At 39.7% G+C, this 26,133-nt stretch overlaps 1 protein-coding gene across 4 annotated transcripts in view; it reads left to right on the forward strand.

Moving 5' to 3' along the window:
- SENP1 (SUMO specific peptidase 1) overlaps positions 1 to 24,147 on the forward strand; it is a 35,955-nt gene extending 11,808 nt beyond the window's left edge. For 2 of the 4 annotated variants that reach the window (XM_044443146.1, XM_044443147.1), the window contains exons 7-19: positions 2,226 to 2,397; positions 2,881 to 2,984; positions 3,070 to 3,311; positions 3,721 to 3,775; positions 4,701 to 4,739; positions 5,863 to 5,947; positions 6,359 to 6,502; positions 7,407 to 7,538; positions 9,739 to 9,942; positions 11,553 to 11,632; positions 19,724 to 19,808; positions 20,519 to 20,614; positions 21,555 to 24,147. In XM_044443146.1, the coding sequence (XP_044299081.1) occupies positions 2,226 to 2,397; positions 2,881 to 2,984; positions 3,070 to 3,311; positions 3,721 to 3,775; positions 4,701 to 4,739; positions 5,863 to 5,947; positions 6,359 to 6,502; positions 7,407 to 7,538; positions 9,739 to 9,942; positions 11,553 to 11,632; positions 19,724 to 19,808; positions 20,519 to 20,614; positions 21,555 to 21,617 (1,501 nt within the window). In that variant the 3' untranslated portion in view covers positions 21,618 to 24,147. The other 2 variants (XM_044443148.1, XR_006415985.1) reach the window with 2 other exon arrangements.
- Positions 24,148 to 26,133: the final 1,986 nt, after the last annotated feature.

Genomic DNA, 26,133 nt, shown 5'->3' on the forward strand with positions numbered 1-26,133 from the left:
TTTGTTGTGGAAAATGTGGGTGAAGGAGTGGTTAACCTTCAGCTATGCTTTATATCTTTTTCTCTAGTCCCTGCTTTGTAGGAGTTCGACATAAATTAGGTTATGCTGCATCAGATTTACTTCTGGTCTGAGTGTGCTTGTATGTAAATTGTAGAAAGAGTAGCTAGATAAGTATAGGAATTGAACCCCATCTGGTGGTTGGATGTATAAATTGCTGGAAGCTTTCAACTCAGATTTCTCTTGTCATTGGACCTTGAAATTCACTATCTTCACAAGCACATTTCCTAATAGATATAATGCAGACCAAATAGTTCCCTTGCTTCTAAAAAAGCATAATTCTCCATCATACAAACTGGAAACAATCAGCTTAGAAAGATTGCATTATCATTACTATCTGTTGTTAAATATGGGTAGCCAAGAATGCCTCCTGTGCTTTCAGGCTGCAGCAATGAACAAGATAACCTAGGGTTTGTTGCTCAATTCCAAAGTCCCTTAACCTTGCCCAATTTTATAACTGCCTCTTACTTTACACTTTTAGCAAAGGTAAAGGAAGGCTGTTTTCCCTTTTCAATTCCGTCAAGAAGTATAAATGTTAAAATATCAACATCAGTGGATTATTTGGCCATTCAGGTAAAAGGTTTGATTCCAAAGCAACCTATGAGGGCATGTTAAATGAAAAAGCTATCTTCTAATTATTAGTACAAGATAACCCTTATGAGATGTTGTAAAGCATTCTGAGAGTCATTAACTAAAAAGGAATGGTATAAAAATGTCTTAAATATAAACTAAGATCTGGAAAATTAGATTCTCTTTCCCTAAATGGCAACAATGTCGCCCTCATAGTCTGTTCATGGGTTCCCATAAATCATCTGGCTTGCCATTGTGGAGGACAGGATGCTGGACTAGCAGGTATTTGTTGCCACTGAGGAGGTGCTGCTTGCCTTTCTGCAGATACTTATGTTTTAACCAATGGTGGTGTGAATAGTTATTGTGAATGGATATGTACTTTTTGCTAAGTTTCTGCTTTTGGTGGTTTTATTTGTAGGTTCTTTTTTCTGTTATTGTTGCTCATAATAATTAAAACGTATCTGCGGAAAGGCAAGAAACATCACTTTAAGGACACAAGAGCCCTGCTAGTCCAGCATCCTGTACCCCATAGGAGCCAGCCAGATGCCTTGTGAAAGCCCACAAGCAGGACACGAAAGCAGTATCACTTCCATTTTTTTAAATTCAGCTGCTGGTATTCAGTAGAGGGTCACTTCTCACACAGAAATTGTACAGACAGAACTTTTATTATTATTCTTGACCTTACTGGTTTGAGAGGTTCTTCAGTTCCTGCTCTTCCTGTTCCAAGTAAAGAGGGTGAAATTGGAGTTGCTAGGGTGTACTACTGTTTCAGTTCTTAGACTTATTTTTAGCGATATGCTGTCAAGTTTTTGTATTGCCCTGAGTGTTTATTAATAATTATGTCTGATTTGAGTATTGTGTTTAATATGGTTTTAAAATTTTGTTAGCTTTTTCTGGTTATTTTAAGGAGAAAATGCTTGCAAAATCAGTATTATTAGCCTGCTCCGGGGTGTTCTCCATCAGAGAACAAACTGTTACAGTTTGATGTTCTTGTCAAGAAGCTGGAGAAGTGATACCAATGACCTGATTCACATGTAGCTACAACCCATGGGTTATTTAACAAAGGTTTGTTGGGGCTGCCTCCCATGCACTTGTCCCTTGCCTTCCTCTTGCCCCTTGTGCTTTAAATTGCAAAATCAGCAATGTCCCATTCCTGGGTTGCTTCCTGATATGTGAATCTGGAAACTCTAGATTGTTTAGGGTTTAAATGTCCCAGTTAACTTATGCCTTTATTTATCATAAACCAACTCAGAGTTTCCAAGTTTGGATGTCATGATAGCAATCCAGGACCACAGCATTCCTGGGTTATTAATTGAAAGCAAAGGTGACAAGCACAAGGAAGGCAGTGCACCCATTTGCTGCTGTTCAGTCCAGCAACCTGGAAAAAGCTTGCTTGCTTGTTCTTGCAAGATACTGCCAACTCTTGGTTTAAACATCTTAGGAATTACTGTTACATGTGAATTGGGTCAGCACCTCTTTTGACTAAAGGGTGGGAAGATGAGGAATGGGTTGAGCTTTGCTTTTCTGGTTGAGCTTCTAAATTTGAATATCTTTGTAATGTTGGCTAACTAGATTCATATATTGAACTTTTTTTGCAGTGGGATATCAAATTCCTTTGTAGGGAAATCAAACCACCATTGCCACATATCTGCCTATGAAAAATCATTTCCAATTAAGTCCATTGCTAGTCCCTCATGGAGTGTTCCATGTCGTCGGAGTTTACTAAGTCCCAAGAAATCCCAGAGAAGATTCATTAGTACTGCAGAAGAGGTAGGTGAAAAGCAGAACCAATTTAAACTGCATATTATGCTTTTTTTCTTGAATTGGGACAACCCTTGTATATCAACTGTAAATTTTAGATTTAACTAGCATTTTGTGCTGGTAGGCTCAAAATGATTGACTCAGCCACCCTACTACCACATAACAGTGGTGTAGATCCCAAAATCTCTGATTGCCATTGGTTGAACTGCTCTGATCCTAGGGCAGGAGCAGAGAAAGAGTAGGCAAAGAGATGTGGAAAGGTGTGACTTGAGAAGCTAGTTGAACTGAGGGGAGGTCCAGGGAAATAAATGTGGGGAGAGGGGAGAAAAGCAAGTGGGAGAAGGAATGGGAGAGAAGAAGGAGTCTGAGTGAGAAAATGAGCAAGGAAAAGAGATTAACAGAAGACTCAGAGATGAGAAATGGAGAGATGTTCTGAGAACAACTACCAGATTTTTATTATTTGGCTTCTTGTGTGTGGTTATTTCTCCATAGACCGTTCGAGAAGAAGAGAAAGAGATCTACAGGCAGCTAATTCAAATGGTTACTGGAAAAAAACTCTCAACCTCCAAGCCCTCTTCACTGTTTTCTCTCCACCTGTGAGTCCATGAAATACATCGACTAAGCTAGCCATTGCTACCTAGTTTGTTTTTTAAAGTTCTGGTCTTTTGTTTTTGTTTTCAGACCCAGGTGTGCAAGTTCCAGTAAAAACCTTGTGAAAGAAGCTGAAAATAAGAATAGAAAAACTTTTGATACTTACAACCCCCCTCAAAATAACCAATCATCTGGTGTTCTGAGGACCCAGGAGCATCAGTTTCATAAACCACTGCCACACCCAATCCATAGTTTTCCCATACACTTTAATCCCAAGGAGGCCAGTACACCAACTCAGCAAAATAGTCTACCAGCACTGGATGAAGCTGAAGGTAAAAGTAATAAATATAAATTGACCTTTACAATAGCTTCCCTTCTCTACCCAAGACCCTTTGGTTATTACTGACTCCAGACCATCCAGCTATTTCATTCATCCTTGCAACAAATTTGTTAGATGGGGTGCTGCTGTTCTCATGTTTCAAATATGAAACTTACAGTCCAGTCCTAATCTTGTTCACATGGAAATAATTTTCATAGGACCTCTCTCAGCGTTGTAGCCTGAGTGCACATATGTATGTAATTCCAGTCTAACGTTCTTGATAATTGAAAGCAAATGTTGATAGAAGTAGAACTACTCCCTTTTTAGTGGGAAATGAAATAGAAGGACTGGTGTTTTGTCACTGAAGAAGCTTATTTACAATGATTAATATTTAACCTTGCTCTTTCTTGTGCTTCATTTAGGCTCTAATTCTCTTATAATGCTCAATGGCAAAGATGCCAAAACCCCAGCTCTGAGGCAAGTGCTTTTCGTAATTTGTGGGTACCACATTTTGGTGATGCAAAGGAGAGAGATCATGATCCTCAAAGTTAATTGTACTTAAGCCCCACTGAAATAGATGATGATCCATTCATATCTAATTAATTTTAATGGAACTTCAGTGTAACTGTCTCTGGATATGGATCAATCTAAATAGACTTCTGTGTAACCTTTTTTTGTGCAGGGGGGATAGTGGAATTTGTTCCTGCGATTAGATTTCGCACTCTGTTCAGATGTCAGCTTATAGCAAGGCTTCAGGATCTGAGTGATAATTCTGTTCACACCACAGGCAGCTTTTGGCCCTCTTTGGACAAGAACTTTGGGTCCCAGTCAGGCAAAGTACCTTGAGCATATTTTCTGAACCATATCAGCAATGTTCACCTATGGTTTTTGTAACTTTGCCTCTGAAGCTATAGCATGACAACTTCAGGCCATAAAAAGTTAGGGGAATAAGGAATGGAATTAACTGTTATTTAGAACATTTGTCTACCACCCAATAGACAGATCATTCTGGGTGGTACACAATTAAAACCATAAATTTGATAGTCTGACCAAATACAGTATACAACTTTTAAAACTTCAGTATAAAAACAAAGTAAAAACCAGGAGAACTAAATATCGAACAGTTAAAACTAATATAATGATGCATGCTTGTTGAAGTACATCTCAGATTTCATTTGGGAGTTTCATTGTTCTTCAGTGCCATCGGTTCAAACTTTGCCTGTAACCTTTTTGCAGTAGTGTTTTGTGAGGGATTTTCATGACTGCATCCCTTTCTTGCTCATTTCATCCAAGCAAACATCATAGCCTTTTCTCATCTTTTACTTAATGTGCAGCTAAAATGGGTAGCTATTTCCTATATTGAGGAAACACTTACACTTTCTCAATTCCTTTCATCTTTCAGCACACCTTTCTTTGAAGCTGAATTGTGGATCAAAGAATTGTGAGTGTTTTCTGTTGTTAATATTAACAAATACATTTATGGATCATAGACTCATTGTGTGATCAGAAGTTCAAGAATTAACTTCTCTTTAAACATGTTGCAATTAGGCTGTTAACTTTCCCTTTCCAATCTGGATTAAATCAGCAGTGGTCCATTTGGAAAATGGGGATTTCCTTTATAGCTTTCTTCTCCTTTCAGTTGGAGAAATGTTCGCAGGGAAGGGTTTTTTTCTACTTTCCCTCAGCTTTAATTCTTTCTAAATACTGGCATAGCTCTCAGAGTGCCAGTGCTTTCCCCAAAAGAATAAGCCACTTATCTTTGTACACAGAGGATGCTAGGAACCCTTTGATGGCACTTCATAGACCAAAGCTTGTAATTGATTTCAGAGATAAGGAAATGGTTGGAGAACCTTGGAAGCAGTCTAGCAGAGTACAAACTCTGACTTCTGGTTAATGCGACTTGAAGACTTTTAATCTTGGGTGCATTCTGCCCATTTTTTAATCTCAGTAGTCACTACCTTTCCACAGCTGTCCTTGAAGAATTAACCACTTCAGTAAGTCTAGGGAGCTCTCTGCCCTCTTAACTCACTTGTGAATGGATAGTCCTTTTAGTTAATGGCTAAATAACCCCCTTTTGCTTAGTTTGGGCAAACAGAGAAGAAATGGAATAGTTAAAAGCAGGAAGTCTTCTATGTAATCCAGTTTCACAATGTGAATGTACATTACTTAGAACTGCTCCATTGTGGAGGAAAAATATGGAGTTTTGCATTCAAATCAGGAATCAGCAGCTTGAATCCAAGGGCTAAATCTTGCTCCTTGATTAATATCATTCTTATTTTTTCATCTCTCCCCCACCCAACATTAAACTAAAAAAATGTATGAAGGTACTGGTGTGTTTATAGCAATGTAAGTTGCTGTCACTCCACTTTGGTGGATTGGGGGTTGTTTGACACAGACCTTACCTGCATACATCCATGCGCCTGTACCTCATAGTAGCTGTCCCATAAAAATTGATGAGTCCATACAAATGATAAGCTTGATACACCTGAAGTGAACAAAGATGTGTGTATTTCCTGATACTATTGCTGAATGTTCTGTCTACTCCATGCAAAAAATCTTTCTAGAACCAGTGTATACGATTCTCGTGCCCGTGAAAGATTGCGATACATTGAAGAGCAGAAGGCTTTGGCATTACAACTTCAGAACCAGGTAGAATACTCAAAAATCTTTTAAAAAATGAATATTGGGAGTTAACTCAGAGCTGGAAAGTCTACCTAATTTTTCAGGAACCTAGTTGCTCTTGCTAAGAATTAGGCTGGTTGTTGTAACTGAAGGTTGTAAGAAAAGTAAGTCTCTAAGAAAAGATGGGTGGTATTTTTGTCACCAGGTTTTCTTGCTTTGAATTTCAAATACTGAATGTGAAACTGATAAGCAAGTGGGAGGGCAAGATCTGATCAATAGTCTCCTAAGGTCAAAGGGTTTAACCATTTATTTTTTCCTTGCTCATTAGCAAAATGGCTCTAAATAAATTTGATGGCTGAGCCATGTTTTGTGCCTCAGCTCATGAAAGTAAGAAATCCAAGCAGTGAGATGTTGCTAGTTTAAGGATGTGTCTTCTAGAGATTGCAGAAACAGGAGTTTTCAATACCTGATTCAGTTGACCTACATCTGCGAGTACCACTTGAGAAGGAAATTCCTGTCACAATTGGTCCAAAAGGCAGTAAGACACCTGACAATGAAGAGGAATTCCCTGAAATTACAGAGGTATAGTCTTACATGGATGCTGAAGGGCCAGGCAAGCCTTCTAAAAATAGGACTTTCCCAGCTAGTTTACAATGATGTTTCTGGGTGGTGCCACTTGAGACTGCATCTGGGTGATTGCATGACAGAATGTTCCACTCTTAAACTCCAACACACTGTTGGAAAGAAGGGGTCTCCTTTAGCCTTCCCTTGACTTACCAGTCTTTTCTATATAGTAGTGTTTTTTTTCCTTCTGACACCACTATCAGAAGGAAATATGATATGTTCATACTTTTATATGTTCAAACATATGAACAAAGTTTAGTTCCAGGCCTCACTTTCACAAGTATAAAGTAAGAAATTAAAGCATTACCACTTCTCCGTCAAGGTTGTTCCTGGCTTTCCCAAGAAAATATGTCATGATACTGGTGGGGTGGCACTTTAGCAGCACATTTGGGAGCAACTGCTGAGTAGGAATTGTAGAGTAGTTGGGCTTAATTGGCCATCAAAGCATATTTCTCAAATGTTATGCATTCTTTGTCCTCCCCTCCCCCACTCTTCTCCACTGCCACCATAAAATCCTCTGGCCATACCTGGCCAGCATCTCCCACCTCCCACATGGTGGTCTCCCTGTTCCTGAATCCCCATAGCAACTGTATTTCCCATTCAGTCATTTCAGTGAGGTGACTTTGGGATACTGAGCCAACAAACAAATATGGAGACTTGTTAGTACAGCCTCCTTGTTTCTCATGCTAATTTACTGGGGCTAAAGTGCATTCAGATTTTAAGATCAGCATTCCAGATTCATTACTACCTTTCTGCTTTCTAGAGCTATCTTTCTTTGCGATCTGACTTTGAGCTTGCATCACGTGGTTAAGCTGCAAAATCCAAACTCCTTTCTGTTATAAATAACTTTTATTTCCTTTAGGAAATGGAGAGGGAAATAAAGAGTGTACTGCGCAGCGGAAACCAAGATGAGGTGCTTAGTGAAGCCTTCCGGTTAACAATAACTAGGAAGGACATTCAGACCCTTAACCACCTCAATTGGCTCAATGATGAGGTAATCCAATTTCATCCTTCATCTAAGTATGTTTTTGAACTATACAGCTGTTTAGTGATTGTAGAACATCTCCAAATGACCAGTAAGAACCTGCTTATGTGGCATAAGAACAGAAGAAAAGCCTTGCTGAATCAAACAATGATCTGGTTAGCCCACTTTCATACAGTGGCCAACCAGAAGCCTGTGGGTGCACAAGCAGTGCATGGGGGCATAGCCCACACTCATGGCTACTGGTAATCTATGGATGACTGGTACCTGCCATGCATTAGGTAATGGCAGCAGCAGACTTCATAAGTTAACTGTGACTGTTTTGACACAGTGGAGTCCTTGTGAGTTATTTCTGGCATAGCAATTGGTAATGGAGCAATTGCTGCAGTGCGCATTTGGTTCACAGCTTGTGGTGTTCTGGAAAACTTCTTGAAACAGGTTCATAAGGGATGGGCCAAAATTCAAAAAGTGGCACATTTTGGACACTTTGTAAGGCTACTTTGTAAAGCAGATTTGCAGGGTTGCCACTTTGACACATGAGGACAGACTAGCACTTGACAGCATTCGTAGATGACATGCACATGTCTGTGAGGTTTGACATGCATGGTTGGGAGAATGCAGAAGAAAAGCTGTGGGCAATGAAAAGCTACTGGCGCATCGCTTATTTCCCTGTAAGTCTCTGCCACACCCACTTTATACATTCAGCAGAAAATATAAAATTAGAATGCTTGTGTTTGTAGCTGAATTTGTTGCTCCATATTCCTGTGCCGTGGGAGCTTTCTGAATAGGCTGTCTGTATCCTTGTCTCTGGCCTGCTTTTGCCTCAGCAAACCAGATAATACCTCAGTTCCCTTGCCTCTTTTCCCTTGTAAAAATATTCCAAATTCTGTAAAATTTCAAATGTTGTAAGTTAAGACGCAGAATCAAACATGGTCATCTGGTTGAGACGACACACCTGAAGGTTAATCAATGCTTGAGACTCTGTGGGGCATGCTGGCCAGTTATGCAAATAACATCCCAACCGGGGATTGCTGTGGCTTGTGCAAATCCAGACAGGAGAGGTTATTTTGAGAGTTAGAGAACTCTCACATAGTCTGCAGTTTGTGGGCTACATGGTTCTTGATTAACTCTTACTCAGTCCCTGTTGTCTGGGTTTTTAAGACACAAGAAATCATAAGCTAGGGTTTGCGTATTCATGATGCAAACACTCCAGACCAGTAATCGGATGGACAGGGAGCCTGGAGAGAGCATTTCTACAGACCTCAGCAACTCCCCTCCCCAGCCCTCCCATCTACCATGATGCTGGACCAAGTATCCCAGTGGGCATTATAGTCCCAGGTCTTGTTAATGCATGCCTGATTGGCTGCCTCAACCACTTTTAAATCATGGATGAAGGAAGTCTTATTTGAAACTGATTTGGCATTTAAAAGTGTCATCCAGAGACCCAAAGGTAGGCTGATAGAGCAATCATCAGACTTGGTGCAAGGAGGACCAAAACACAGCACATTCATTAAGTAGGCTATGTTCTCCTCGCCTGGTTAGTACTTTTCCAATGCCATATCTCCCCCTACCTGTCACAACACTGACTCAAAATCTTCCCTCCAAGGCATATCCCAACAGCCTAAGGAGCAAACGAGCACCCTGAGGAAACCAAAATAGCTTTAACCATGTTGTTAGGGGAGCCTTTGTCTTTGGAGTCCTTGGAAGTGTCTCCCTAAAGATGAAACCTACTTTGGTGGCATTCCCTTGTGGCTCATCATGGCTCTGCTTCCCAGAAAGGCAGATAAAGACCTCCCCAAAGGGAAACACAGCTGGCTTGGGTTTTTAATCCATCCTGGTGGCAGTTTCCTGGCCATCTAAGCAACTCATCTGGGAAAGCAGGGTCACAGTCCAGCAAAAAACCATCAGAGAAGGGAAAAAAATTGGCTGGTAGATGATGAGGGTCCAGCTAAGGTCCTTTCCTGGAGGGTATCTTAGTTTTTGCCCCATTATGAAATACTGTTGCATTGTGAAGTATCTACTACTCTTATATTAAAGATCCGTTTCTTTGGATCACCAGGGCTGCAGAGTCCATTACTCAGTATCTAGCAAGTTGGAATGACACCATTTGCTTAGTGAATGTTCTTATTGTGTGGATGCAGAAAAGCTGTTTTGAAAAGCTAGCAGTCATCTAACTGTATGAAAGTAACATGTGTATTCATCTTCTCCTCAGATAATTAATTTCTACATGAACATGCTGATGGAAAGAAGTAAACAGAAGGGCTTTCCAACTGTTCATGCATTTAACACATTTTTCTTCACTAAGTTAAAAACGGCGAAGTATCTAGCTGTGAAACGTTGGACTAAAAAAGTGGATATATTTGCAGTGGACATCCTGCTGGTGCCCATTCACCTTGGAGTCCACTGGTGTCTAGCAGTAAGTATGCTTAATATCTGTGAGAGACTGCACATATCAAAACTCTCACATTCTTCCTCTTGTCTGTCTGAAGTGTAATCTGTACTACTTCAAAATGTCTCCTCTCTTGTCTCATGTGGACGTGGTCTGTATGTCACAACTGCCCACCCTGGCAATAAGCCACAGTGGGCTGGTTATTTTGTGACATATCCTTGACAAGCCTGACAGACTGTTGAGCTCATCATGGGTGCTCTGCCACCTCTTTGCCCCTCCTTTCCCCAGGCAATATCCTAGGGAACAGGTGTGAGGAGGAATGGGTCTCCTCTCTGGCAGTGGCTGTCAGAGTTTCTCCTAGCACAGTGAGTTCCATCTGCAAGCGCTTGCAATGGGAAGCTCCCTGCATGTTGCCCAGCCAAAAGGCCCATCATTCTTCAAGGCAGGGGCCATGTTTGTGCTACTGAGACAAAGAGGAATTAAAAACAAATTGTTCCCTTAGTCTCTGTACCCTGAATCATTGCAGGAAGGATAGGGAGCTGATTGGTCACTCCCCACTCCTGCTCCAGAGGGAACAGGAGGAAGGAATGCCTGATTCACACATCAGCAGCACTGCATCAAGGACAGGGAAGCAGCTCTGAGTAGACTGTCAGCTCCTGCCTTCTGTCTGAGAGGGCTACTTGCAGGTAGGAGATACACTTGGGATGCAGTTGGTGGTGCCCATCCTTGGCTGCCAAGTAGCTCGAACATTCCCATCTCCTCCTATCTCTTTGCTGAGATTGGACCTCCTATGCAAGAGGCAGGGTGCTCAATCTGCTTGGTGCCATCTCAAAAACAGGTTTGCTGGCTCCTTGTCAGCAGATTGAGCGTTGACCTTTCCAGCTGCTGGTAATGATGTCTGCTCCTCCATACTCTTTGTCAAGTAGGAGTGGTTTCTGGCCATCCTTGCGAGTGGCTGGAGAGGTCTGCTCTTGAGCCACCAGCCAGGATGGGTGCTCCATGCTGCCACAGGCAGGGAAAAGTTCCTGACAGCAGCCCTCGCCTGGCAGCTCCTTGTCAAGACCAGCAAGGAATTTTTGTTGCTCTCACCAAGCAGCTTGTTGGTTGTAGGGGCTCAACAGTGTTAGGCCTCCATAGCAGTTTGTCATGGGTGACAGCAACCTAGAACAGCTTGCAGGCACTGCATGGTAGCTTATTTGAAAAATCAAGCCACCTTTGGCAAAGCAGTCCCTGTCTGCACAACGGGACAACTGACCTCTGATAGCAAGAAAGCGTGGCTTGTTGTGTTACCCAAGCCAGGTCACACTCATGACCTAACATTTATATAGTTAAACCCTAATGGCAAAAGGAGGTTAGCAGTGCCATGGCTGCCTTAACAATTGCCACAGGCTCACCATGCTTCTGCAAACATCATTAACTCTATTCAGCTGCATATATGTGGCTGAATATGCTGCTCCTGAAGGGAAGTCTTCACAGATCTTTGCTAGAACTTTGCCAAAGATCTACTTTCACCATTATTTTCAAGTGGTTTCTCTTCTACAGAAAGCAAGGCTTGAGGTTTGGAATGCATGCTAGAAAGTGTATGGTTGTGAGTAAGCATGTGTCAAAGTCTTAATGAAATATTTGATCTTATTTAGGTGATTGACTTCAGGAAAAAAACCATAATCTACTATGATTCCATGGGTGGAAATGATAACGACGCTTGCAAGATACTTTTGTGAGTATCCCAACTTATTCAAGATTTCTTGAGTCAAGGGTGAAGAAAAAAAAGAGAGAGCTCAGGGTAGATAGAGGGCAATCTTCAGAACAAAATGCTGCTATTGTGGCATGTAGAAATAGCTTAATTTCCAAGGTTGTTTCTAAGACAAAATAACTAAAGCAAACATTCTCCAGTGCAAGAAGAGGCAGATGTTACTGCCATTTCTTGGAAATGACTTTACTAGTTTTAACTGTCATTCATCTGAGATAGGAGTAACCCAGCTGATGCCTATTGTGTGTTGGCTTCAGCAAAGTGTTCTGAGATGCTGTTGTGCAATAAACTTTGAGTCCAGATGAGAATGAATTTAGGATGGAGGTGGATAGGGAGTACATCAGGATCTACTAGTGGTCTACTGATGATCTGCTGGTAAATCTACCCAAGATCTCTGGAGTATTTGCAGTTGGCACAAAGGGTCCCCCCCCCCCCCGCCCCGGTTTAACAACATCAAAAAGAAAGGCTGCTTCTTCACTACTATCTTAAATTCACCTGTTGAAATTAAGGAAGTATATGTGTTGTACGTATATGTGAACAAACCAGAAATAGATTGCTGTGGACAGACTACCAGCTCAGTTCTAAAACTGGGAAAAAATTTTTGGTCTAATCTATGTGCTCAGGGGCATACTACTCCTTAATTCTGCATGGTGTATGTTTACCATCTGCTAGCTACTGTTTTGCGCCTGTCTCCAGCTGGTAGTCTTGAAGATCCAGAAAAAGTCAAAAGTAGTTTCCAGAATCCTGTTCTTCTCTGATGTTGGGGATGCGCTTCCATTTGCCAAAAATGCAGTATTCCTCAGTAAACTAATAACAGTGTAGTCCTGTGGTTGCTAGACAGTGGCCACTGGATATTTCACCCGAGTTTGTGGTCTGACCTTGGAAACTGGCTCTGAGGTCAGAGCTGGGAACCCATCCTAAATGCACACATTTGTTGGTTGGTTAATTTATTTAAAATATTTTTTCCTAACAATTGTTCATGCTGTAACAAAAAGAAACAAAACCAAAGCTGTAACAGCACAACAATTCAGAGAAATCACAAAAAGAGATGACATAGATTAGCTAGTAAATGGGGGAGTATTTGCGAATATGTCATTTGAGGCTGACTTTTAAATGTGCAGGATCAGGCCTCATTTTGGGCTCTCCTCTGAACAAGAAGTGTCAAATTGCAGCTCTGAGCATAACACTCTTAAGGTAGTCGAGCATTTCATGGCTTTTTTTCCCATTTAGAAAGCACGATCAGTCTACAAATCTTGATAAGGGCACTGTCATATAGAAAGAAGGAACATATTGATTAGCTATCTGAAGAGTCCCAGCTGTTGCCAGAGCAAGAAACTTTCTTTAAAAAGAGTCAAGGAATCCTAAGAACACATTACCCTATATCCTTGGTATGAATAGACTGAGGCAGCAAGGACATATAGAGCAAGTACTGGATTCAGCTATAACTTGTTGCTTTTTTCGTTGCATTGTATACCTTGCAGAGATAAATATTGTGCAGGAATAGCATTTTAGTGCTTTAAAGAAAATACATTTCTAACTATATACACAGCAATTGAGATTTACTCTTGAGCATTGTATTTAGTATTGCACCATAGTCTGATTTTCAAATCCTTCATTGCTGATGGACCTTACTGTTTATTTCAATAGACTGTATTGCCATTTCTGGCAAACCCAGCTTACATATAAGTTGCCTCCTTCTCCTAAGACTGGGCATGTGCAGAATGTGACCAAAAGCTCCTCTGCGCAATGCAAAAGTTTAGCATTAAGATCAAAGTATTGACATTGAGCAAAAGTGCTGAATCCTTCTTATAGTTTGTCCTAAAATGTATATACCAGATAATAATTTATGTACCATCAAAAGACAGGGCAGCAGGAGGTGGAATTAGGAGGAATATCAGTTGTATATCAGAATGTTGTTAAACATTTATTGCCAGTGATTCAGGAATATTAATCAGGTGTTTTAGTATAATTAAATTATAAAAGTGTTTAACATGTTGATGGCTTCTTTTATCAGGATTTCCATACATGTCTGTACACTTTTCAGTATCTCTAGTAAAATTAGCCTCTCAAACACTGCACGAAGTGCTACTGCCTTGAATGCTAACTGGGGTGTGACAGGCTGGTACAAAATTTAGATTCATTCACAGGTAAACTTTAAGTTTGTTAAAACCACATATTACAATGCGATTAAAAACGTGTATATGTTCAAGAAAATGTATGCACTTGTCTGCTTTTCATTATAAAATCCCTTCAGGAAGATGCAGTGATGTGTAGGCATCTCCATTTGATCTTAACATCTGGGCAGGCCAAAGGTATTCTACCAGCTGTCCAAGTAGTGTCAGGTTTTACAAGTGTCTGAGCACCTTGAATGAGAGCTTATTGACAGCTTCTTCAAAACTGTTGTAATATGTTCCCACTTGGCAGAGAAGCTGCAGCATTTCCATTTGCTGAGGAATATGACTAAACATAAGTACAGTGTATAGAAATAGTTCCAATCTGTAAGTAAACTGGATTAATAACTATAAAAACTCAGGCTACAGGAAGCTTTGTGTAATATTTCCATTTTATTTAGCAAGTAATTGGAAAATGACAGAATGAACAGTTTTAGCAATTAATACTATTTCACCACTGTAAAATACAATTAATGAATTCGGAAAAGTATTGTTAGCTCCATCGATAGCATATGTTGGATTCTATTGTTTTTGTTTTTGACTTTAATTGGCTGTTAACAGCAAATGGTCATTTAGACCATAATCCTATATCCAATTTCCTTAGAGTAAACCTCATCAATTGTAATGGGACTTTCAGATTTGAATTTACTGTTAAGTAAAAATTCAGTATTCAGTACTGTAAATCCTGGATCTGTTTTCAGTGCATGACATGACAACCAATTACACTGTATATATTTACTTGCTTAAATTGTACGCCCTCTTGCCATTGGAAGGCAGCTTACGAACACAATCTAAGCATATAGTAATAGCGAACACGTTTCAAGGACTGAAAGAGCACTCCTCTATTCTTGGGAGGGCAGCTGAGGGTTAGGGAGAGGTGTGTGGGTAGAGGTCTCCCTGATGCACCAGTAGAAAGCTTCTTTGCTGTTGTTGCTCTGGCATATGGGTCAGGAACAAGACAAGGGTAGTGTTGGGGAAGGCTGCAGGACTTCAGGATCCTGTTTCATGATCTCCCAACATATAAAGCAGGGACAAAGACCTACTCCAGTCCCGGAGTATAGCTAATTTCCCTCTAATTGGTGTCAGTGAGAAAAAAAGGAAAAACCTCCATATGGAGGGAAAAGAAGGGCAATGCTGAAAATGTGACAGTCCCTATCCACCTGCAACCTGTAAGATGGCTCTTTCAGGCTGTCCTATCAACATTTTTTGCAAGATTTTCCTTTTGCTTGCCTGTTCTTATATTTGCACTGCATGGTACTTGGACAGGAATACCCCCTTCACACAACACGATAGCAGATTAAACTTATCTGAAGCTGTGGCCCAAATTCTAAATATATGTCCTCTAATTAATAAAAAAGTATGTTAGTGTATCTCTCCTGGCTGCTCATTGAGGAAGTGACACAGGGCACTTCTTCAAGCACTGGCATCCTGATCTTCTCTAAGATTTTAGGTGGAATTTTACATTCTGATTTTGAATGGCAGAGGGGGTGCCTACATGCAGAGTCATTCTAAACTACAGTATTGGAAATTCACTGCATTTACTTTAGATAAGAACACAGAACATGTATATTCTTCTCTAGAAATGGGGATAATTGGGAGTTGTCCTTATACATGCTAGCCAGTAAGGTTTTTTTTTTCATTACAGAAATAGTGAAGGGCTAACATGGATAAGATTTTCTTTGTACCATAGTCTGCAGTTTTCTAAATTACAACTTGAAATCCGAAGGCCCATTATATTAGAAAGGTGGCTTATGTTCCCCTGACACAAAATCTATAGTGTAACCACACTTGGAATATTGTTCTCAATTCTCATTACTGCACCTAAAAAGGATACTGTAGAGTTGGAAAAGCACAGAAACCAAATGGTCAACTTGAATGCTCTGGGGGCTGAGGAAAGGTTACAACATCTGGGGCTGTTAGAGAAAAGCTTAGAGAAAAAAGACTTGATAAAGGTGTACAAAATTAATGCATGGTATGGAGAAAGTGAATAAAGAAATGTTTTTGTAATATTAGAACCCCATGAAGCTAATCAGTGAGAGCTTCAGGGAAGATTAGTCATAGCAAAAGGCTACTAAATCTTGCTTGGAAGTAGCTGCTGTTTGTAGTAAGCAGCCAAGATTAAGTGAAGGCTACTTCTGCCATATTGGTGGGAAGCTGAATAGCTCAGTACTTGATCTATTTATAGGTTAAGTTTTTTGTCTGTTGGAATTTTTGATAAGTGGCCACTGGAATAATTTTACTGTGGGTGTTGTAGCTTTTCTGCTGCTTGAGCCTGTTCATATTGGTAGATCTCCAAATGAGACCTGATATATACAGATTAGACTTAAGGAAGACTGATTAGATCCAGACTTGTCTCTCTACACACATGCTCCAGCCCATGAGATGGCAGCATAGTGAGAACCTTACAGTTACAGTCAGATGAGTATTGTCACAGGTACAATAATGGGAAAGGGACTCTGCTTCCAACTGACTGCTGCCCTTCCTGTAATTGCTTTTCCCTCTCTATTTCCTTTCAGGAGGCTTTAATTGGTTGAATGCAGTGGGAGGATCACACCGGGAAGAGGGGACGGAGGTCCTATTCATGGTTAGTGACCCTTTCATGCTTTCAATCTTTAGAGCTTCCTGATTTTTGGTGAGTTTTAAATGATTGGGTTGTCCCTTTTTAGAAAAGGGTGAGATTTATGGGCTGCCATAAATCTCTTGTGACTGATTTTAATTCTTAAAATATATATTTATCCTGTTTTAATGGAACACTTTTTACAAAGTCAAAACAGATTTACTAATAATTATTTAAGGATTTTAGGTAGCTGAGCTGAGAAAGATCTTTCTCTGCTTAAGGCTTTGGGCAGCTGCTGCCAGGTTATACAGACAATATTGGGATAGATGAACCAGTGATCTGACTATGGGAGCTTCAGATTCTCATAAAATTTTCTATTATGACACATGCTTGCTGCCTGTTCAAAGGTATACTAGTGTTAAGAACCAAGATGAGGTATTTTTGTTACATGCCATCAAGTCATCTCCAACTTCTGGCAATTCTGTGAATGAAAGCCCTCCATGTCCATTCTAGTTCTTGTAAGTTCAAGGTTGTGGCTTCCTTTATGGATTAAATTCATCTCATATTTGGTCTTCCCTTTTGTCTTCTGCATTCAACTTTCCCTAACATGATTGTCTTCTCCAGTGAGTTTTGCTTTCTTGTGATGTATTTGAAGTATGACAGTCTTAGTTTTGTCATTTTCAGAAATGAATAGGCTAATCTATTTATTCTAAAGAGAGAAAATGCTGAAGCTGCATCAGCGGGGGTGGTATTGATGATTAAGACATAATATTGGCTGCCAGCAAACTGTTGTTGGCATATTAGCAGCATCCTGGTAGAATCACTCCTCCTTCCTCTTTTTTCATGAAAGAGTTTCTCCATGTTAATCATAGTTTCACATTACTTGGGAGCTACTACAAAGCTGTATACACATTGTGCTGTTGCTCCTTGTAAGTCTAGGAAGATCAAAATTGGGGGAAATGCAGGGATAACTTTTACAGAGAGCACTGCAATGCTTTGGCAAGTAGACAGTATTGTCCTTGTAATATTTAAAATACTTATTTACTGCTGTGTCCTGCGTGTTCAGTGGAAAATGCTCCTAGATATAAATTTAGTGTTTAGGAGGTGCTTCTAGGTTTTCATATTAATGAAATGATCTTCTGTCAGGCAAATTACTATATTCATTTGTGCTGCTCCATTTTGAGACAGACATCTCTACTAGGAAACCTGAGGAACATTCTGAGAACTGGAACTCTAACACTTTTCAAAATATCTGGTGAATAGCAAGAATGTTAAAATAAAGTTTACCTATGTTCTCTCTCCTGCTTTCTAAATCATCTCAAATATAATTTGAAGAGCTGCCTCTCATTTCAATTAAACATACCTCATTAGAAACATAGGACAGGATCCCAAAGAACTACTGTAGAATAGTCAAACACATTCTGCAAATTTGATAGATTTTTTTTAAACTGCAGGCCCCTATGGCATATGAAATCCTGTTTTTGAGGCTACTCTGTTTCAGAAGTTGCTTTCCATATAACATGGTGGAAGGAGTGGGGTTGCTGCTGTGTTGAGAACATCGTTCTTCAGAAAAACAATAAAATATGAGTTCTTACTATACTTGTGACTGAAGTGTTAGTCACAGTTACCATAGTACAAGCTTTACTAGAAAAAAAGAAGGTTCCACTAAAAAAGAGAAAATATTTTAACATACATAGATTTCACTTGTGAAATTGCTGTTCAGAAGTATCCTGATATCCATATTCCATATATGAAGGTTGGAAAGGGCAACACCACATTAGGTATTGCAAGAACTATATAGAATATAATTAATACAGCTTAGTTTGTTTTTTCAAAGATGTTACCACGTAATCCTGGTACCAGAGTCTATGGGACTGGGGCAGTATATACATATTAAGAGAAATAAATGCAGATCAAAACTTCAAAAATAACTGGCCTTTTTATAAAACAGTCCAAGGCTTGGTATGAATCTTGGCTTTGTGATGGAGTGACATTGGAACATTACTTAGTTTGTATGTGTGGTATACAGTTTAGATGGGTTAGAATTGGATCAAATGGAATCTGATTGATCAGAAGTGATTCACAGCTACAAATAGGACCTTAATCCTTAATCCAGCAGGCGGAAAGCATTTTTAAAAAATTGATTGGGACAGTTTTGCTTTGCAAGTAAAATGCAATATAGTAATGAGTGAGTAGTAATTTGAACTGGCTACCAAGAAGGGCAAAGAACCCATGTAAATTAGTACCTGAAAGAATTGCATTGGCACTGAGGTATGCAGGGCTGAATATGTTACTTTGCACTTTCTGACCTAGCTCAATAACAGAAGCATAAGTATATAGCTGTACCATCTGTTACTTTTTTCCTATGGTAGCATGGCATTCTAGATGAAGTGCTAGGAATAATGGATTCCAGAAAGACTGTAGATTGTAGCAAGTGCTTGGAAAGCTGAATATGTGAAGTTTTTCAGCGCTGATAGTGTGTGTGCCTACTATTTTGTGACATTTATTCAGAACATAGCACAGTTTATCCACAGTGTGGTTTGACTCCTTACATCGATTGAAGTTGAACCTTGTAGATTCTTTCTTAATTTTTGTTTCTTGTTAAGATGCAAGATTCTTGTTAAGATGCAAGATCCAGAGGCAAATACAGTTGATAATACTTGGTGAAATGGAAGAATGGTTTGAACAATCCTAGCTAAATGTACTAGAAATAGATAGTAAGATGGCATCAAGACAATAAATGTACTAGAAATAGATAGTAAGATGGCCTCAAAGCAATAAATATGTAAGATAGAGAGAGAAAGTAGTGTGTGTTGAAGCTAGCAAAATCTATGGGCTGATTCTTTCATTGATCCATACAGCATATGGCCAGTGTGTGAAGCCTTCACATGCCTGCACTGAAGGGATTTTGAGGTAGCACGTTGCCATGTATTTAGCACTGGAAAGCTTCAGTCTCTTCTCTGATTTACTTAGTTGGGAACCAGCTACACAAATATGGTAATTGCGTTAGAAATGAAGGAAGTCCAAAATTATGTAAGGATAGCAGTGTGCTTGGGACACAACATGGGGCTTAATTTGTTGGCTGATGTTCAATTTGTGGGCTTTTTATCTAAGGGAGCAGCTCTTGCTTGTGCTTTCTCCCTTTAATCAGGTCTGCTGGCATTTTTATAGTTGTGACCTTCTGTTATAGGTCTGTTTGAGAAGACTGTAGCTTATTACTGAGTTACAATCCTGAAATTCAAAGTACTTTCTCAATTAATTGTGGTGATCTTGTTTGCTTCCTTGCTTAAACATATTCTTTCTCATCCCCCCCACCCCCAACCTTTGTAGGCAGTACCTAAAGCAGGAAAGCCTGGATAAAAAGAAAAGGGAATTTGATACCAATGGTTGGACGCTGCTAAGTAAAAAAAGCCAGGTATGTTGGCCCTATATGGCTGGCCTACAGGGATGCTGATACAATTAATCATGATCTGTATGTCTATATGTGCTTTTCTAATCAAAGGTCTGCAGATGAGAAACCACCCGTTTTCTCAGTCCATGATTGTGCATAGCTCTTTGCAGATTTTTAAGAAAAATTATATATGTACAGTGAGAAAATAGGAGAATCATATAAATGCGTGGATAGGAAAAAACATGTCTTAAGTGTGGCTTACAAAGTTGCTTGTGATTTCAGGCTCTGTTTCTACAGAAGCATTTGAATACCTGTAGCAACCTACTTTTCCCATGGTTATTACAGACCCCAGCTGACAAAGAGGTCCTCCCAACTCTCTCCTTGCCTTATCCTCTGGGCAAAGAAAATAGGGGTTAAGTGCCCAGTGTATGGGCAAGGAAAAGATATTTTCAACCACAGATGGCTGTGATATCTTTTGGAACTGATAATTGTTTCAGGTATTCAAAAGCCTCAGTATATGTTTGGAGCCTGCAGTATGCTCCGATTCTACCATTTCCTTGTTCTCAGGTTTTGTAATCTTTGTCTCCATCTTGGCTAAAATTATGCTGATTCATACGTTCCCATTCTATTCTTTCATGGAGGGTCCGTGCAGTTAATAGTACATTTTTTGATAAAGCAGCCATGAGGCTTTTGCTAACCAAATAGAGAGGAATGGGTTTGTTTGTTTCTTAAAGGAGATCCCTCAGCAGATGAATGGCAGTGACTGTGGGATGTTTGCCTGTAAATACGCTGACAGCATTACCAAAGACAAACCAATCAACTTCACCCAGGTAGGTTCGTCTCCTGGCACTGTATTCGCAAAATGGTGTCCTAGATTATCATAATGATGCCTTCAGACCTCAATTAGCATGGCACCAAAAACAAGTCAATTCTTAATGAAAGGAACCCAAATTGTGTAGCCAGAAGAAAAGATTCAAAGTAAATAATTTTTCAAATACTTGCTTATTTTGTACAAGTCAGCTTCTAACTTTCTAGTTTTCAAAAGATGTTTCAAGCAAAACCAGGAGGATCTGATATAGTTGTGCTGCAAGAAGTGGGACTAACTAGTTGTGATTCTGCACAAGATCTTTAAACTTGGGCATTCATATTGAGGAGAAAATGCTTGGCCAATACTGAGGAAAAAGTGCCATATGCAGCTAATGTATTTCCTTCAGCAAAGCCTACATAAAAAGCCAGCAGCTGATTTTATAGATGCAAGGTGACTATTCTTTTTCTTAACTTTTGAACATGGTCCTTGTAATCTCGCACTGTAAAAGTCTTGCTGTGTTAACTATTGACTACCTGTCCATTAAATTCAGGGACAGACCATTTGACCTACAACTGCCATTATCCTTCACCATTGTCTATGCTGGGTAGGGCTGATGAGAGTTGTGGTCCTGGTCCAGATGTTTTGGCCTATAGGCTGCTGACTCCCAATGTCATGTGCATTTTCCTTTCTTCATAACCCCTTTCACCATGAACAGTCCAGTAGTATGCTGCAGAAAAACTATGCTATTGATTACATATCTCTCTAGTTCATGGGGACTGAGCATTTATACTTCAGCCAGGGTTGCCAGATCAAAATTTCAAAAATAACTGATCTTATAAATAGTCCAAGGCTAGGTACTGACCCTGGCTTTGTGACTGAGTAATGTTACTGTGTATTAAAAGCTATTACATGCGTATCATTTTAAGGCTTGCTGATGCCCTTGTCTTTTTTTGTCATTAAAGCAACACATGCCTTATTTCCGAAAGCGGATGGTCTGGGAGATCCTCCATCGCAAGCTGTTGTGATTTCATGCCAAATGCAGGACCCTTTAGAAAATGCACACCAGGCCTTTTGCCCTTCTCAGCCATCTCCAGTAAGGACTGCATGGGTTTTCCACTGAAGCTTACAAGACTGTACAATACATTTTCTGGCTTCAAACCATGGATTGGTGTGCTGTGGAACCCTTTCAAAAGCACACTTGCCATTTTGTATTTTGAAAGCCTATTTTTTACAAGTGACTTTCAGAGACAGGAATTTTCATCTTCAAGAAATTTTCTCTTTTTTTTCAGTCTGTCTGCCCTTTTCAAAATAACTGACATGTGCAAGCAATTTGAGACCTTCAGCAGCAGGGTATGGAACAAAAGCATTTGAATTGTTGCACTGTATATGCCATAGCCTGGAGGAAAAAAAAATAACTTCACAGTAAACTCAGTGCTGCATGCTATAATGGCTGCAGATGGTCTGCTGCAACAAATGCATCAACTCTGGAAATAAAACATGCATGTATACATGTCTGGAGAAAGCTGATAGACTCAGGTTTGCCAGATCTGTCTGCGTATTTCTACAACTTGCTGCAGGTACCACAGATGTTTCCCACAGCACTCATGTTTCATTGTCCTTTATTCTTAAATTATTACTGGAAATGGAATTGCTTGAGAATGGAACTTCAAATAGACACCAGCACATACAAAGCAGTTTGCTACCATAGTATTGATCTTGTCTTCAGGTCTGTAGTAAAGAATGGTAAATGGAAGATGAACCAACTACTTTTCATTGATGGTCAGGTAGAAGACTCCTTTCACTCAAAATCCACTGTCTTACACTGACTACTTCGTTAATTCTAACTAAACTTCTAGGGCCATCCATTTATCCATTAGAACATTGGTACAAAACATGTAGCACTCTAGATGTTGTGCTGCAGCTCTCATCAGCACAAGCCAGTAAAGCCAATGTGGACAATGAGAGTTGCAGTCCAACAGAATCTGCAGGGCAACCTGCTTCCCATCCTTGCATTAGACAGTTGAGACATTGGTTGACAGAAGCATCTTGGCCCTTCTTGGTCCCTCCTCCACAACAGTCTCTTGTAGGCAGACTGTGTGGATGGAGTCAGATACAGAGAGGAACAGTAGAGCGGCAGACTGCAAGGTATTTCTGAGGGTCAGCTCATTGTTCTGACATGCCTGGGGACAGGCCCTATTGAAGCCAGCATCTTTCCCTTGGCCCATTAACAGAATCTGAGGAAATCCAGGCAAGAGGAAGCTCTCACTTTGCACCCTTGATACATGATAGGATTTGTAAGCAAACTAAGCAGCTATAAGTTGATTGGATATTTATCAGAAGATGGAGCAGTTATTGATCATTGAGTTATTTGTAGAATTTAGGTACAATATTACTACTTTAATGCTTTTTTAATTATTGGTAAACTGTTTTTATATCATATATATAAAAATATAAATATATATATATATTTATAAGCCTTTCCCAATGATGCAGCAGTGAACAAGTGTCTGTTAGGTTTTTCAGCTCTTCTCCTGTGTTCTATCTCTTACATATGAATTGGAATCCTGGCTTCCACCTTTTCCCTCAAGTTTCCCATTTCAGTTCATTCGTAACAGAATGAAGGGCTTCCTTAATAGATATTCTGTCCTCCCGAAACTCTGCTTTTTATGCAGGTGGTGTTGGTGATGCAAAATGGTATGCAGAACAGTCTTCCCCAACATGATATCTTCCAAATTTTTTGGCTGAAACTCCCATTAGCCCCAGCCAGCATGACCAATGGTCAAAGATTATGTGAGTCAGCATCCAAGACACCTACATGATGCCAAGTTGAGGAAGGCTGATAATTGGAGTCTGCTCAGTTTCTAAGATGGGTTGCCAGCAGCAGCCACAGCTTTCCACTTACAAGTAGGCAGATATTTTACAGAGACAGGATGCAACAAGTCACACTGACTAGTCCAGGTTTTAATTCAACATGAGAAGGTCTCTGCTCTCAGGCCACACAGAAAATCTCTGTTGCTGTTGTTCCATGCTTACAGTCCGCTGTGTATGATTTCTGTACAACTCATTTACTTTAGTGGGAGCTCACAGCAAGCTCCACTTATAAATGGACACTGTGCAGACTCTTTGTTTGATATGTGTACCTGCTGTCATCCCACAAAAGTGGGGTGTGATTGGAAGTGAGGTGTAAAAGATGGTTGACTGCTTACCAAGTTCACATGCTAGGCATACCTCTTGATGTACCTTTTTTAATTCTAAGGAAAAAAATGTCCTTCTGTATTTTTTGCCATCAAATAGGGAACATTTTATATATTCTGGACCTGTAAACAATAGTTTTGTACAAATTTCCCATTGCCCTTTCCTGAGTCATGTGATTCCTAGAGAAGTTTGTACCTTTTTTGATCTGTCTGTATGTGTTTTTATACTAGTCTCTTTGGTCATATTTTTTCTATGTTTTTGCTGCAAGTAATGATTTGAAAACCTAAAAGTTTTTTTTTGTAATGTGTTATTCTTAAATAAACCCAGCTGTTTTAAGATAAGAATAAACTCTAAGCCTGATTTGCTATAGTGTTTCCACACATCCTTTCTCTTATGATCTAAAGGCAGCACAATATGGTATCAAAAATATACAAGGCTGCAGTCCCAAACAGCAACTCCATGTCAAGTTCTTTCCTCATCACTCCTCTGTAAGATCCAGGACAATGTATCTTGTGTCCAGATTGAACTTTAGGGGTTCTATTCTACTGGTTATATGGAAGCATTCTACTGGGCATGGGGAATTGTTTGGCAGAATAAATTGGAAGACATAAGTAAACTGTACTACAGGTTCCAGAGGAAGAATTTTACTGGGGTGGGGGGTGCTTTTATATTGTCAGTTCTGTGTATTGTCAGTACTATTCCAAAATAAGAAGAAATAAGAAAACCAACCACTTGCTCAATTCTTAATGAGACAAGTTTGTCCCAAGTACACAGATGTATCTAGTTTTGTTGGTAGGGGGCAGTAGCTGGTCAAGTTCTTTTCCCAAATACATATTTTCCAAAAAAATGCCAGATCATAATGTTCATATGAAGAGTTGTGTAGCCTCATGGCTTGTCTCATCTAGCACTATGTCCCCATGGTAACCAGGCAGATGGGTGTGTGAAACTCATTAGTAGAACCCAAGTGGAATAGTATCCTCAAGTGGCTTGGAGAGACTGCTAATAGTGGAGGTAATATATGGCAAATCAGCCTCATTCACCATTATGAATGAGTTCTCCCTGGCCACTTTTTCCACTCCATACATAATTTTCTGCAATGTTATCATGTCTCACTTACCTTCCTTCTAAGTTTAAAAGCCTTCTTTCCTCATAATGGAATTGTTCCAACCTACTGATCATTTTCATTGCCATTTTCTACAACTTCTCCAGTTCTACAAAAATCCCTTTGGAGGAGTTACCAGAACTTACATGCTTGCTGGACAAAAGTAAAAGCACTTATAAAAAGGTGCATATAACAAATATAGCATTAACTGCTATTAATCTTTTCTTCATAATCCTTGAGCTAGAATTTTGTGAAGTGCATGGTGGTGGGCTGCTGTTACTGAAAAACATGGAAATCGCAACAGCCTGAAGGAGCCACCCCAATCAAACCTTTACTGATGACACAGCAACTTCTCTATTTTTTCCATGCCCTATGTCTCAGGGAACATACTATCTGACCAGGAGAAAATAAAGAGAAAGTAAAAAAACTGCACAGAAGAACTGTACAGAAGAGATGAAATGATGACAGGCTTTTTTGAACGGAATCCTATGAAGATACAGCCTGCAGTATTAGAAAGCGAAGTGAAAGTTGCTCTAAAAACACTGGCAAAGAATAAAGCCCCTGGAGTAGATAGAAAATGAATAGAACTATTCCAACCTGCAGAAAATGAATCAGTCCAATACCTACCGAAAACATGTTAACTAATATGCAAAACAAAACACTGACTGGAAATGTTTGATATATATTCCAATCCCCAAGAATGGACAAGCAGAAGAGTGCAGCAATCATAGGGCTATTGCATTAATCTCCCATGCAAACATGTCAGACAAAGATGTATTTTATCTTCTATCTCTTTAATCTGTGCATAGAACATATAATAAAGCAGGATTAGAATCAGATGAAGGAGTGTAAATTGGCAGAAGAAACAACTCATTTCAGATATGTGGATGATACCAAACTACTGGCAGAAAGAGCAATGCCTGGAATGACTTTTACCTTGATAAAAGTTAAAGAAGGAAGTTTTTTAAGTAGTGGAGTCTCATGTTACTACAACTTCATCTCAAACTTCCATCAAAGAGCTCAGCATGGCTGGCTTATTTGAGGTTATCCTCAAAATGCCTGTGGGGTAGGTTAGACTACCAGATAATGTTTTGGTAAAGCTGTTTAGTGAGTGTAATGGCTGAGGAGAGATTTGAACCTCATTTGTTCAAATCCAACACACTACTTACCATGCTGTGTTGCCTCTCCATAGCACAATGTCCAACTGAGGCTAGAAGCAGTAGGACATGGGAATATCTAAGGGA

This window comes from Varanus komodoensis, unplaced genomic scaffold (genome assembly GCF_004798865.1).
Source record: "Varanus komodoensis strain SLA01 unplaced genomic scaffold, ASM479886v1 scaffold41, whole genome shotgun sequence".
Lineage (NCBI taxonomy): Eukaryota > Metazoa > Chordata > Lepidosauria > Squamata > Varanidae > Varanus > Varanus komodoensis.